Source organism: Salvelinus fontinalis, chromosome 28, assembly GCF_029448725.1.
Source record: "Salvelinus fontinalis isolate EN_2023a chromosome 28, ASM2944872v1, whole genome shotgun sequence".
Classification (NCBI taxonomy): Eukaryota; Metazoa; Chordata; class Actinopteri; order Salmoniformes; family Salmonidae; genus Salvelinus; species Salvelinus fontinalis.
The window spans coordinates 1,611,850-1,627,011 of record NC_074692.1 but is presented as its reverse complement, the minus strand read 5'-3'; the positions used below and the strand labels follow the sequence as shown (position 1 = coordinate 1,627,011).

The 15,162-nt window shown below is 42.0% G+C and overlaps 1 protein-coding gene across 2 annotated transcripts in view; it reads right to left on the bottom strand.

The window, feature by feature from the left end:
• LOC129825936 (HERV-H LTR-associating protein 1) overlaps nt 1-15,162 on the bottom strand; it is a 58,842-nt gene that overhangs the window by 18,994 nt on the left and 24,686 nt on the right. The window contains exons 10-11 of one of the 2 annotated variants that reach the window (XM_055886074.1): nt 12,059-12,118; nt 9,075-10,121 (exon numbers count right to left, since the gene is read on the bottom strand). In XM_055886074.1, coding sequence (XP_055742049.1) covers nt 9,075-10,121; nt 12,059-12,118 — 1,107 coding nt within the window. Of the gene's footprint in view, nt 1-9,074; nt 10,134-12,058; nt 12,119-15,162 lie in introns of both variants that reach the window. The other variant, XM_055886073.1, reaches the window with a different exon arrangement.

The window sequence follows — 15,162 nt, the reverse complement described above, 5'->3', positions numbered from 1 at the left end:
TAATTAATCTGTTTTTTAATTATGATTTGGAAACTGAATGATTTCCCTGACCTATTCCCTATTCCTGACTACATCTCTGATGATGAGGACCCCAATTCTGAGCATAAGGACCCAGATGTGGAGCTCATGTTCTACACTGTGTGTACAAGGTGCCCAGGTCTCTGTCACTGGTGTAGGAAGGGTTCTAAATGGAGTGGACATTTTTATCATGCTGACCCTACCTATGTCTGTGGTGCCAACGTGATGACTGTCCTATCTGTTGTAATGAAGCTTGTGTGTGATGTTAATTTAATGGGTTTTATTGTGTTCCAAATTGACTGTGTTTTGATAAAGGTATTAAGCTCAGCAACCCAGAGGAAGGTTGTTTACCATGATGAAATGTCAGGCACAAGAGGGGATGTATTTTGTTAGTTTAAATGTATACTTAACAATCTTGAATTTTTCTAGAAGAAACTGAGTTTCTTGAGAGATGAATGTGAGATAAAAATTACGTATTTACCTGATTTATTTGATATGAATGGTTAATAATTAATATGTAACGAATAGTAAGACATTTCTGCCCTACTAGTGTCTGTGTTTTTATGGCCTCCATTTTAGTTCCCTGCAGATAATCTGAGCATGTGGTCACCAGAGATGACTTGAGCTGACAAATGAGTTAAAGACTGCATTACATAGACAAGCATGTGTTTTACTTGGGATAGTTTAAGTAGAACAATCCCTCACTGTCTCAAAATCATCCTTGCATCTGGGAAACTAAGCCAGGGTGGTGTTAATATAACAACCCTGTGAAGGTAACGACCGGATGAACCCAGAGTGGCTTATGATGCCCCAATCTGCATGGCATGGGTGGAACCAACCATGACTAAGCATTTTTAGTGTCAGCTATATATAGTACTCTGCATTTGTGTAAAGGTTAGGTTACTTGGTCCAACACTCAAGGGTGGGGGTTCGACCAGCCTCATTATTGCAATAATTAATCGATATTGAATAAAGAGGACTGTTTGAAGAAATGACAAAGTCTCTCTCACGTGATTAGAATATTCCACGACAACCAGTATTCATACTCTGAGACACTTGATACATACAGACCCAGGTCTGGCCAGAAGGGAGCAGTGGTACGCTTTTATGTGAACACAGTCAATTAAAGTAGGGATTGTTTGTAATAGTCTGTCCAATGTGCCCTTGAGCAAGGCACTTAACCCTAATTTGCTCCAGGGGCACCGTACTACTATGGCTGACACTGTTAAACAACACATTTCACTGCACCTATCTGGTGTATGTGACAGTATTCATTTTTTATTATTGGTTGAGTATTAATAGGAATCTGTTTTTAAAAGGAGAGTGTGTTTAATTTTATTAATATTAAATAATCAGGATGAAAATAAAATATTTATGGGGTGGCAGGTAGTCTAGCAGTTAAGTGTTGGGGGAGTAACTGTTAGGTCACTGGTATGAATCCCAGAGCTGACTAGGTGAAACATCTGTCAATGTGCCCTTGAGCAAGGCACTTAACCCTAATTGCTCCTGTAAGTCACTCTGGATAAGAGCGTCTGCTAAATGATAAATGTAAAATGTAACTTACGAGTTATTTAGATCAAATGTCAAACAACAGCACTGTAGAAAACCGTAGTCAGGGCTTGTTTATTCTTTTGAAGTGCAAGGCCTGCTGGTGGACTACCCTCTGCACTAATGACATGTTAGGGCATGTCCCCCAAAGTGACCTTTCATTGGACCTCTTGACCTGTCCGTCACCTCCTTTGACCCAGCCAACCTGGGCCCAGGCCAAAGGGCCTGTGGGGCGGGACAACTATAAAAACATAGCTCCACCCTTATCGGTCTTTAGTAGTGATGGGCATTCCGGCTCTTTTCAGTGAGCCGGCTCGTTCGGCTCAGCTCACCAAAAAGACCCGTCTTTTTGGCTCCCAAACGGCTCTTTAAAAAAAAAGATGTTTGGTGTATTTTTTCAAGTCAAACATGGTTTGACTATGATTGGTGTTAAAACAATTCTAATTAAATTATTAAATGAAATCATACTCTAACTCGACCACAATGTATTTAAAAATGCATTGGTTTGTTATGAAAAAGAATGCTATTAAACATTTGCATTTAAAGTATAACTTTTTAATGTATATAAACAAAGTGCATATAAATCTAACCGTTCAAAACGAATACAATCTGAACAGCATAATAGAATACTGCACCATATCAAAGAGAAATAAATAACAATTTGCAAAACTGCAGCATACCACAAATTGAAATAAATGTAAAAAAGAAGGATGCTATTACACATGTGCATTAAAGTATAACTTTTTTAATGTATAGAAACAAAGTGCATATAAATGTAACAATTCAAAACGAATACAACATAATAATAGAATATTGCACCATGTCAAAGAAAAATAAATAACAGTGTGCAAAACTGCAGCATCCCACTTAAAACATTAAACTGGTCCCTCTTTTCTCTCTCTTCTTTATTGCCATGTTATAACCAGCAGCACACAGCAATGCTGACCATATTTTTCTTTTATGAGAGATTTGCATTCAGAAATGCAAGCTGCCTCACTTTCGAGGGGCTGATGCAGTTTCTTCTCTCACTAATTATTTGTTCCATTTTCGAGAAGACCCTCTCAGAGGGAATGGATGTGGCCACTATGCAGAGTCCCCCTGTCATGACTTTAAAAGCTGTGGGTAGACAGAGGCCTTGTTCTTCCACCAGCTCAGAGGATCTGCAGATCTTTGGAGGAAGGGCTCCTCCAAATAGGATCAGACCTCCATTATGGGATTCCTGAGGGATTCCTTCGTGCTGCATCCCCAGTTGCTCTCTTGTCAAACAGCATCCAAACAGCAGACGTTTGTGGCACTACTGCTGGTGCTTCTGCTCCATCTGATCCCTCTTCTTCCTGTTGCTGTGGTGCCTGAGCCAGCTGACTGCTGCGGCGGTCCCTCCCTGCTGCTGAGGTTATTCTTGAAGAACCTCATCAATTGCTCTGGCATCCCTGAAGGCTAACTTCTTAAACCTGGGGTCAAGTGCAGCAGTTTCTGATAGCACGTGATTATATTCCATTCTGTGGAACTTTCTGTCCATTGATGAACATAGGTTGTCCATCAACTCTGTAACATGTCCTGTGGTTACATTTGCTTCTCTCTGGTGGCTGTCTGTGATTCGCTGCAGACACTTACACAGGAGTATAATTTTTGAGTCTCACATAGCTGAAAAGAGAGAACAGTAACTTATTAGTTCAGGTTCATGTTTTGTCTACTGATACTACATTCTCATCTACTGCTCATATACATATATAATACTGGATTAAATAATTATGTAGCAATAACTGCTTACTGTACCTCTCTCCACTGATCTCCACAGTGACCTGCTCAAAGGGTTCCAGGACTCTGCACACCTCCTCCACCACCTCCCATTCCTCTTGGGTCAGAGCATCAACAGGTACATTGACAATAGCCAGGGTAGAGATGATGGCATCCTTTGACTCAAGAATCCGCTTCAACATATAACATGTTGAATTCCACCTTGTAGTGCAGTCTTGTTTAGGCCTTAGTTCAGGCATCCCCATCGGGCATTGTGTAGACTTTAGTTTTTCAGCACCTACTGTGCTCCTGTGGAAGTTTCACCTTCAGAGCATCTCTTACAATCAGGTTGATTGTGTGGGCAAGACATGGATGATGGGTCCATTAAAAAATGTTCATGGCTTTGGTTATGTTAGCTGCATTGTCGCTAACACAACAGACCACTTTTCCATCTACTTGCCATTCTCTGGCCACTCTCAACAGTTCCTCTGCCAAGTTCTCTGAGGTGTGTTTGTTGCTGAACTCAAAGCAGTCCAGAAGACAGCTAGACATCGAAAAATCTTCAGTGAAGTGACATGTAACCGACATGTAAGAAGTGGTTACCCTTGATGTCCAGCAGTCAGTGGTAAGGCAAACTTTTTGGGCTCTTTCCCGCACTGAAGCCTGTGTGCTCTCGTCCTGTGGTGAAATAAGTGATTTTGAAAGGGTTTTCCGGCTTGGAATTGTGTACATTGGGTTTAGACTATTGCTATAATTTCTAAAACCTCTGTCCTCCACGATCGAAAATGGCTGGAAATCGGTGGCAATCATTTTAGCCAATGCAATATCAATTTGGCCTTGTACAGACATAGATTTTGACATAAACTGGTCCATGGAAGACTGCGTTTCTGTGGGTCGTGGAGTAGGCCTACTTGACTGAGTGGATACATCTCCACGTGTGGAGGTGCTGGCTCCACCACTATCACTAGCAGGCCCGCTAGTTTCTCGAAGCTCCGCTACAGCTAGCTTCACAGTTGGGTGCACAGTTCGCATATGCCGGTGTAGGTTGTGCGTAGAACCGGCTTCATATGAGATTTTGTTTTGGCAAATTCTACACTGTGCTCTAACATTGTCTACATTATTAAAATGCATCCAAATGCTACTGTGCTTCCGACTCATTTTCAAGCTGTTGTTTTCACAAATGTCCTTCCTCTCTCTCCTCAGCTGCTAAGTGTGTGACTGAGTGAGTTGGCTCGGCCCTCCCTCACGCATCTGTGGCTCATTGGTTGACACTGCTTGTCTGATTGACAGGAACAACAGGTGAGGCTGTTAGTCTGAGCAGACAGTCAGAACGAATGTGTATTAAGCATTTAGGCCGATATTATTTTATTTATTTTTTCGTTCTTTGAATTTGTTAATTCTATTAATTTGAATCTTTTGATTATTCATATCTAATTTCTAAAATATTTTTATAAATACAGATGAAGTTGGAAGTTTACATACACTTAGGTTGGAGCCATGAAAACTCGTTTTTCAACCAGTCCACAAATTTCTTGTTAATAACAAACTATAGTTTTGGCAAGTCGGTTAGGACATATACTTTGTGCATGACACAAGTCATTTTCCCAAAAATTGTTTACAGACAGATTATTTCACTTATAACTCACGATCACAATTCCAGTGGTTCTAAAGATTACATACACTAAGTTAACTGTGCTTTTAAACAGCTTGGAAAATTCCAGAAAATTATGTCATGGCTTTAGAAGCTTCTGATAGGCTAATTGACAACATTTGAGTCAATTGGAGGTGTACTGTGGATGTATTTTAAGGCCTACCTTCAACCTCAGTGCCTTTTTGCTTGACATCATGGGGAAATCAAAAGAAATCAGCCATGACCTCAGAAAAAAATTGTGGACCTTCACAAGTCTGGTTCATCCTTGGGAGCAATTTCCAAACGCCTGAAGTTACCACGTTCATCTGTACAAACAATAGTACGCAAGTATAAACACCATGGGACCATGCAGCCGTCATACCACTCAGGAAGGAGACGCGTTCTGTCTCCTAGAGATGAACGTACTTTGGTGCGAAAAGTGCAAATCAATCCCAGAACAACAGCAAAGGACCTTGTGAAGATACTGGAGGCAACAGATACAAAAGTATCTATATCCACAGTAAAACGAGTCCTATATCGACATAACCTGAAAGGCCGCTCAGCAAGGAAGAAGCCACTGCTCCAAAACAGCCATAAAAAAGCCAGACTACGGTTTGCAAACTGAACATGAGGACAAAGATTGTACTTTTTGGAGAAATGTCCTCTGGTCTGATGAAACAAAAATAGAACTGTTTGGCCATAATGACCATCGTTAAGTTTGGATGAAAAAGGGGGAGGCTTGCAAGCCGAAGAACATCATCCCAACCGTGAAGCACGGGGGTGGCAGCATCGTGTTGTGGGCGTGCTTTGCTGCAGGAGGGACTGGTGCACTTCACAAAATAGATGGCATCATGAGGCAGGATATTTTTAAGCAACATCTCAAGTCATCAGTCAGGAAGTTAAAACTTGGTCCCAAATGGACAATGACCCTAAGCATACTTCCAAAGTTGTGGAAAATGGCTTAAGGACAACAAAGTCAAGGTATTGGAGTGGCCATCACAATGCCCTGACGTCATCCTATATGAAATTTGTGGGCAGAACTGAAAAAGAGTCTGCGAGCAAGGAGGCCTTACAAACCTGACTCAATTACACCAGCTCTGTCAGGAGGAATGGGCCAAAATTCACCCAACTTATTGTGGGAAGCTTGTGGAAGGCTACCCGAAACGTTTGACCCAAGTTAAACAATTGAAAGTTAATGCTACCAAATACTATTGAGTGTATGTAAACTTCTGACCCGCTGGGAATGTGATGAAAGAAATAAAAGCTGAAATAAATCCTTCTCTACTTTTATTCTGACATTTCACATTCTTAAAATAAAGTGGTGATCCTAACTGACCTAAGACTGGGAATTGTTGCTAGGATTACATGTCAGGATTTGTGAAAAACTGAGTTTAAATGTATTTGGCTAAGGTGTATGTAAACTTCCGACTTCAATTGTAGATTCGGCTCTTTTTATATGCGAGCCGGCTCCCAACGTTCTCCTACAAGAGCTGGCTCTTAGAGCGGATTTGTTCGCGAACAACCCATCACTAGTCTTTTGTGCAGAGTTCGTCCAGGAGAGATGTGGATACCTTTAGTGAAGAAGATTACACTGTAGCTGAAGAGTGCATACTAGACTGCAAACTCTGGACACTTTTCCTAACATGGTGTGGTGCAAGTGCGTCAATGCAAAGTAAGTGGCCTGTTCTAGCATACCATTGTCATGCTTGAAGTGTGTATATGTGTGTAATTAGCCAATATATTCTCTATTATACTGTCTTACAGTGTTGTAACAATGTTGTCATTGTGTTACAAATGCTTGCACTATAAAAACGGAAACCGCTACCACAGGCCCTCTTGTGTGCTGTGCATATTGTTAGTGTGGTTCTGTTAGTTTCCCATTACTTTTCATGCTTTTAGAGTGTGAGTCATTCCATGTGGTATCCCCATAACATAGGATACTATGTGACCTAAGATGGCGGTTGTGTTTGTAGTCCCAAACAGCTCAAAAACAACAAAGATTCAGCATTACTTATGGTTTCCGGTTTATTTCCTTTTTAACATGCTAGTGTCGTTAGCATGCTCGAGTCGTTAGCATGGTTAGTATGCTAACTCCCCATGGTACATAGAGTGTTTCGTTTGCCTAACTACACTGTTAGCATTGCAGCGCCGTTAACATAATTGCTCCACATTGTGTGTATTGGTTGTTTATTTACTGTTGCCTTTGTGTGCATCTTCTATTAGCCTAATGCTATGCCGTTTACAGTACTTTATGTGCTATTTACTGTTATTTATCTACTGGTTACTGCTAATATTGCACTGTTAATTCCAATGCTAATGTAGCCATCTGTATCCACTGATTGTGCTATGCTAAGTAGCTTATTCGCCGTTTACCGTTGCTTCGATGTTCGATTGCACTGCTCCTGCTGGCACCTTATGTACATCTGTTAATACATTAGCATAGTAGCGTACATTTCTATTGTATAGCAATAACTGTAATTACAGCCCGTGTTTCTTTCTGTTTCTTACCCATAGAAAACGACTTTCACTATCACTTGCACTTCCACCATTATCAACCCTACTACAATTCAATGCCGTGTGTGTATTTGTGGCAACCAATTAGTGACTTTAGTATGTCTTCTGCTGCATCATTGTCCCTCTGAAAGGGGACCCGGGGAGCACGTCTCTATTTTAAAGCGCCACTTCACAGAGTTCACCGACCATCAGGCTGTTTACCATCAATGCAATGTTCTATGCCCTGCTCCTGCTAGCAGCTTATGTACCTATATTCAACTCTACTGATGGTCTTCTCACAAATAAAATAGCGTTATATAGCGAGAGTGGCCACTCCAGTATTGGCACATGCGTTCTAGCATGTTGGCTATAGCGCACGTATAGCCTACATGATGAGATTATTACGGACAAAAGAGCAAGATTATTTGATCAAACGGCAGGCAAGCATCAATGATCATGTCATGAGATTAAGACCCTCAATATTTATTGGAAAGGAGCATCAAGCTCATCACCTTGCACTTTCACCAACCTGTGATGATCATCATCATTTATGGTCTAATATCTACAACCCTACTCAAATACCTAGGTGTCTGGTTAGACTGTAAACTCTCCTTCCAGACGCACATTAAGCATCTCCAATCCAAAATTAAATCAAGAATCGTCTTCCTATTTCACAACAAAGCCTCCTTCACTCATGCTGCCAAACATACCCTCGTAAAACTGACTATCCTTCCGATCCTTGACTTTGGCGATGTGATTTACAAAATAGCCTCCAACACTACTCAGCAAACTGGATGTAGTCTATCACAGTGCCATCCGTTTTGTCACCAAAGCCCCATATACTACCCACCACTGCGACCTGTATGCTCTCGTTGGCTGGCCCTCGCTACATAGTCGTCGCCTATCCCACTGGCTCCAGGTCATCTATAAGTCTTTGCTAGGTAAAGCCCCGCCTTATCTCAGCTCACTGGTCACCATAGCAACACCCACCCGTAGCACACACTCCAGCAGGTATATTTCACTGGTCATCCCCAAAGCCAACACCTCTTTTGGCCGCCTTTCCTTCCAGTTCTCTGCTGCCAATGACTGGAACGAATTGCAAAAATCCCTGAAGCTGGAGTCTTACATCTCCCTCTAACTTTAAGCATCAGCTGTCAGAGCAGCTTACTGATCATTGCACCTGTACACAGCCAATCTGTAAATAGCACACCCAACTACCTCATCCCATATTGTTATTTATCTTTTTGCATCCCAGTATCTCTACTTGCACATCAATCACTCCAGTGTTAATGCTAAATTGTAATTATTTTGCCTCTATGGCCTATTTATTGCCTTACCTCCGTAATCTTCTACATTTGCACACACTGTACATTGATTTTTCTATTGTATTATTGACTGTACATTTGTTTATGTGTAACTCTGTGGTGTTGTTTTTGTCGCACTGCTTTGCTTTATCTTGGCCAGGTCGCAGTTGTAAATGAGAACTTGTTCTCAACAGGCCTACCAGGTTAAATAAAGGTGGAAAAAAAGAAAAATAATAAACTGCATGCTTTCCCGACTAGTCATAGTGGAAGGACCACACAACATGTAGCAGAATGGCACCCAGACTAAGTATTCTTGCCTTGCATTAGTAAACTTGATGACTTACCTGGTTTCTCTGTGATGGGTGCTTTGGTGATCACTCTGGTTGCGGTCGTGGTTTTATTGGTAATGGTCCATGGGGCTGTGGTTGTAGTTAGTTGGGCTGTGGCCAATTGTGGTGTGGTTGTAATTGCTTGGCCTGTGGCTGGTGGGTCTGTGGTTGAGGTTATCAGGATTGGGGTTATGGTCGATGGGGCTGTGGTCATAGTAAGTCGAACTGGGGTTGTCGTCATTCGGAATCTGATTGTGGGTGGCAAGGATGTGGTTGGTTGGTCTGTGGTTGTGGTCAATTGGGTTGTGGTTGTCGTCACTTGGATTGTGGTCAGTTGTGGTGTGGTTGTAGTCAGTTGAGCTGTTGTGGTCAGTTGGTCTGTGGTTGTGGATGATGGGACTTTGGTCGGTTGCACTGAGGTTGGAATTGGTTGAGCTGCAGTTGGCGTGGCTGTGGTCGTGATCTGTAGGGCTGTAGTTGTGGTCGTGATCTGTAGGGCTGTAGTTGTGGTTGGTTGGGCTGTGGTTGTGGTGGGTAGGGCTGTGGTTGTAGGCAGTAGGGCTGGGATTGGTAAAGCTGTAGTTGGTTGGGCTGTGATTGGTAGGGCTGTAGTTGTGGTTGGTTGGGCTGTGGTTGTGGTGGGTAGGGCTGTGGTTGTAGGCAGTAGGGCTAGGATTGGTAAAGCTGTAGTTGGTTGGGCTGTGGTTGGTAGGGCTGTAGATGTGATTGGTCGGGCTGTGGTTGATTGGGTTGTGGTTGGTAGGGCTGTAGATCTACTTTGTTGGGCTGTGGTTGTGGACAGTGGTGGTTTGGGTATGGTTGGTTGGACTGTGATTGTGATCGGAAGGGCTGTAGTTGGGGTCGGTAAGACTGTAGTTCTGCTTGTAGTTGTAGTGGTATGAGGAACTGATATTGAGGTCGGTCGGCCTGTAGTTCTGGTTCTAGACTTTGTAGTCGGTGAGGGTGTGGTTGTGGTGGGTTGAGCTCTTGTTGAGGTCAAGAAGGATGTGGTTCTGGTTCTACTGGTTGTGGTCGGTGGAGCTGTAGAGGTCATTTCTGAGGCTGTGGAAGATACTAGTCAAACATGGACAGATGTAAGGTCATTAATTGCTGTACATTGCTTTTACAGAGCTTGTGAGAATGTGCAAGCACTAGCCTAACTGAAAATGTTACTCATCAGGAGGAGGCCAATAATACATACAGTTGAAGTCAGAAGTTTACATACACTTAGGTTGGAGTCATTAAAACTCCCCAAATTTCTTGTAAACAAACTATAGTTTTGGTAAGTCGGTTAGGACATCTACTTTGTGCATGACACAAGTAATTGTTCCAACAATTGTTTATTGACAGATTATTTCACTGTATCACAATTCCAGTGGGTCAGAAGTTTGCATACACTAAGTTGACTGTGCCTTTAAACAGTTCGAAAAATTCCAGAAAATTATGTCATGGCTTTAGAAGCTAATTGACATAATTTGAGTCAATTGGAGGTGTACTGTGGATGTATTTTAAGGCCTACCTTCAACCTCAGTGCCTCTTTGCTTGACATCATGGGAAAATCTAAAGAAATCAGCCAAGACCTCAGAAAAAAAAATAGATCTTAACAAGTCTGGTTCATCCTTGGGAGCAATTTCCAAACGCCTGAAGGTACCACGTTCATCTGCACAAACAATAGTACGCAAGTAAAAACACCATGGGACCACGCAGCCGTTAAAACCCGTCTCCTTCCTGAGAGGTATTTCTCCTAGAGATGAACGTACTTTGGTGTGAAAAGTGCAAATCAATCCCAGGACAACAGCAAAAGACCTTGTGAAGATGCTTGAGGAAACAAGTACAAAAGTGTCTATATCCACAGTAAAACGAGTCCTATATCGACATATCTTGAATGCAAGCTCAGCAAGGAAGAAGCCACTGCTCCAAAACTGCCAAAAACATAGCCAGACTACGGTTTGCAACTGCACATGGGGACAAAGATCATACTTTTTGGAGAATTGTCCTCTGGTCTGATGAAACAAAAATAGAACTGTTTGGCCATAATGACCATTGTTATGTTTGGAGGAAAAAGGGGGAGGCTTGCAAGCCGATGAACACCATCGCAACCGTGAAGCACAGGGGAGGCAGCATCACGTTGTGGGGGTGCTTTGCTGCAGGAGGGACTGGTGCATTTCACAAAATACATGGCATCATGAGGCAGGAAAATTATGTGGATAAATTGAAGCAATATCTCAAGACTTCAGTCAGGAAGTTAAAGCTTGGTCGCAAGTGGATCTTGCAAATGGACAATGACCCCAAGCATACTTCCAAAGTTGTGGCAAAATGGCTGAAGGACAACAAAGTCAAGGTATTGGAGATGCCATCACAGTGCCTTGACCTCAATCCCATAGAAAATTAGTGGGCAGAACAGAAAAAGCGTGTGCGAGCAAGGAGGCCAACAAACCTGACTCAGTTACACCAGCTCTGTCAGGAGGAATGGGCCAAAATTCACCCAACTTATTGTGGGAAGCTTGTGGAAGGCTACCTGAAACGTTTGACCCAAGTTAAACCATTTAAAGGCAACGCTACCAAATAATAATTGAGTGTATGTAAACTTCTGACCCACTGGGAATGTGATGAAAGAAATAAAATCTGAAATAAATCATTATCTGTAATATTATTCTGACATTTCACATTCTAAAAATAAAGTGGTGATCCTACCTGACCACATTCCCTTGGAATTTTTACTAGGATTAAATGTCAGGAATTGTGAAAAACTGAGTTTAAATGTATGTTTGTATGTCAATAGCTGCAAGATCACGATAAAGTGCTGTTTACGATTGTCAAGAAGTTGCATGATTTACTATACTTGATTATAAAAAATGCATTCCGTTTAGCACTATTAGCACTAAGAGAATGTTGATTGTCAATGAACTGCATTCAAATGGAACAAACAGTGACCATTACCAGTACTATCATGATACAAGGCATTGGTAAATAAAAAGTTAATGCCATGTACAACTTACCATGTGCAGTGGAGTGGACTCTACTGGTTAGGGACGGATCAAAATTGACAGAATGGTTACCTGGAGGAAAATGGGGGAGGGTCATGTTTTTTCAATTTCAGTCAAGGGGAGGGTTTAGTATTTTAAAAAAAAATCTAATACAGCGGAGGGTCATGCAATTTGTAATTGATGAAATGTCAATATTTCTCAGTGTTAGAATGAGTTGCTTATTAGCCTATACACCGAGCGTACAAAACTTTAGAAGCACATGCTTTTTCCATAACATAGACTGTTCAGGTGAATCAAGGTGAAAGGCATGATGCCTTTTTGATGTCACTTGTTACATCTAAAATCAGTGTAGATGAAGGGGAGGAGATAGGTTAAAGGGTTTTTAAGCCGCGAGGCAAATGAGACATGGATTGTGTACTGTATGTGTGCCATTCAGAGGGTGAATGGGCAAGACAAAATATTTAAGTGCCTTTGAACGGGGGTATGGTAGTAGGTGCCAGCTGCACCAGTTTGAGTGTGTCAAGAACTTCAACGCTGTTGGGTTTTTCATGCTCAACAGTTTCCAGTGTGTATCAAGAATGGTCCACCACCCAAAGGATATCCAGCCAACTTGACAACTGTGGGAAGTATTGGAGTCAACATGCACGGGCCAGCATCCCTTTGGACTGCTTTATGAAACCTTGTCCATGCCCTGACAAATTGAGGCTGTTCTGAGCACAAAAAGGGGGGCAACTCAATATTAGGAAAGTTCCTCATGTTTTGTACACTCAGTGTATATTGATGTGTACCCGATGCCGCCCTTCCTCTCTGATTCTTCGCTGTATGCGCAATATGAATTGTGGATGTAGGCTATTTAATGTGGTCTCAATCAAATAATCCATAGCCTATAGGCTACAAAGTGCATGCTCAGATAAGCACTGATCAAAGTTATATTTCTAAGATAGCTGCTGGGATGGTGTAAATAAAACTAGGCTGCTTTACATACTGCAATGGATATTCCAAACCTGAGCCCCGGCTGTGCTGTGTAGGTCTAGGGTGGCCGTTCAGGAGGACAGTCAAAGTATTCTTCTGAAAATTATTTTTGATTAGGCTTTGTCTGAAAAAATGCATATTAGCGTTGCGCGTGGACTAGCCTATAGCCTATATATTCAGTTTGAGAAGGAGAGCGCGAAGATGAGAATGAGGACGGAAGTTCAACTTTGATAGCTTGCTACTGCTATAATTGATTTGACTATAATTGATTTGATGTTTCTTGCCCACAATGTATTTATCAGTTATTGACCTCAAAATAAACCAGATTCATGTAACTGACATTGTGGTGCTGAAACTTTAAGCAGCAGCCATGGCACAATCAATCGAAAATAGACAGTTCATGCTCATGGTGATAAAAGTAGGCAAATTCGCCTCCCGAGTGGCGCAGTGGTCTAAGGCACTGCATTATAGTTGCTAGCTGTGCCACTAGAGATCCTGGTTCGAGTCCAGGCTCTGTAGCAGCCGGCCGCGCCCGGGAGACCCATGGGGTGGTGCACAATTGGCCCAGCATGGTCCGGGTTAGGGGAGGGTTTGGCCGGCAGGGATGTCCTTGTCCCATTGCGCTCTAGCGACTCCTGTGGCGGGCCGTGCACATGCATGCTGACACGGTTGCCAGGTGTACAGTGTTTCCTCCGACACATTGATGTGGCTGGCTTCCGGGTTAAGTGGGCATTGTGTAAAGAAGCAGTGCGGCTTGGTTGGGACGTGTTTTGGAGGACGCATGGCTCTCGACCTTCACCTCTCCCGAGTCCGTAAGGGAGTTGCAGCGATGAGACAAGACCGTAACTACCAATTGGATACAACTAAATTAGGGAGAAAAAGGGGTAAAAAAAAGTAGGCATAATTCATTCAAGCCGTTTTCATTTTATTTAGACTTTACTAACAACAAGTAGGCTTTGTGTTGGAGCCTAATTCTTCCTATTTAAGAAATAACAGGTAGGCGTCACACCCTGATTTGTTTCACCTGTCTTGCGCTTGTCTCTACCTCCTTCCAGGTGTCACCCATTTTCCCCATTATCCTCTGTGCATTTATACCTGTGTTTTCTGGTTGTCCGTTGCCAGTTCATCCTGTCTCGTCAAGCCTACCAGCATGATTTTCCATACTCCTGTTTGCAGCAGTCCGTTTTCTAGTTCTTCCGGTTTTGACCATTCTGCCTGCCCTAAGCCTGCTTGCTGTTCAGTACCTTTTGACACTGCCCTGGATTACTGACCTCTTCCTGCCCTTGACCTGTCAGTTGCCTGACCCCTGTTTTGTTAATACACTTCTGTGATTCGAACTATCTGCATCTGGGTCTTATCCTGAGGTCTGATAGTAGGCCTACCTGTTTGACAGATGATTTATTTTTATTTATTTATTTATTTATTTTTTACCGTTATTTTACCAGGTAAGTTGACTGAGAACACGTTCTCATTTGCAGCAACGACCTGGGGAATAGTTACAGGGGAGAGGAGGGGGATGAATGAGCCAATTGTAAACTTTAAGCTATAGGCTGCAATATCCATAGATTTGTCAGTCAATTCCTCCACCCACTATGCATTAATTAATTAAATAGCCAACCTCCATGTCAGTGAAGGGCTGTTAAGTTAAAACCAAGACTCAAGTTGAGGGGATATGAGAGGGTATGCCTTAGGCCTACTTTTAAAATTTTTGCGAGACCTGACCAAATTCATATAGAAATGTGAGTTACAGATATGTTATTCTTGTTGAAAGCAAGTGAAGAGGTAGATATGTTCTGTGAGCTATTTCTATGCTTACCTTAAGTGTTTGTGTCTTTTACTATCGGTTTTGTACACCAGCTTCAAACAGCTGACAATACAATATTTTTTGTTATGGAAAATATATTTCACAGCGGTTTAGATAGTATAATGATTTGCTACGTTATACTTGCTTGTTTTGTCACATAAATTAGGCAAACTTTTAAATTTTACGAACCTGGAAATAACAGCAATTTCTGCATAGTGCATCTTTACAGAAAATTGCAAAAAGCACAGGCAGTTAGCTTAAGATTTTGAAGAAAATAAAACGGATCCAATTATATAAAGTGATATATAACAGCAATTTGGTCCGCAATGCTTTGTGCTAG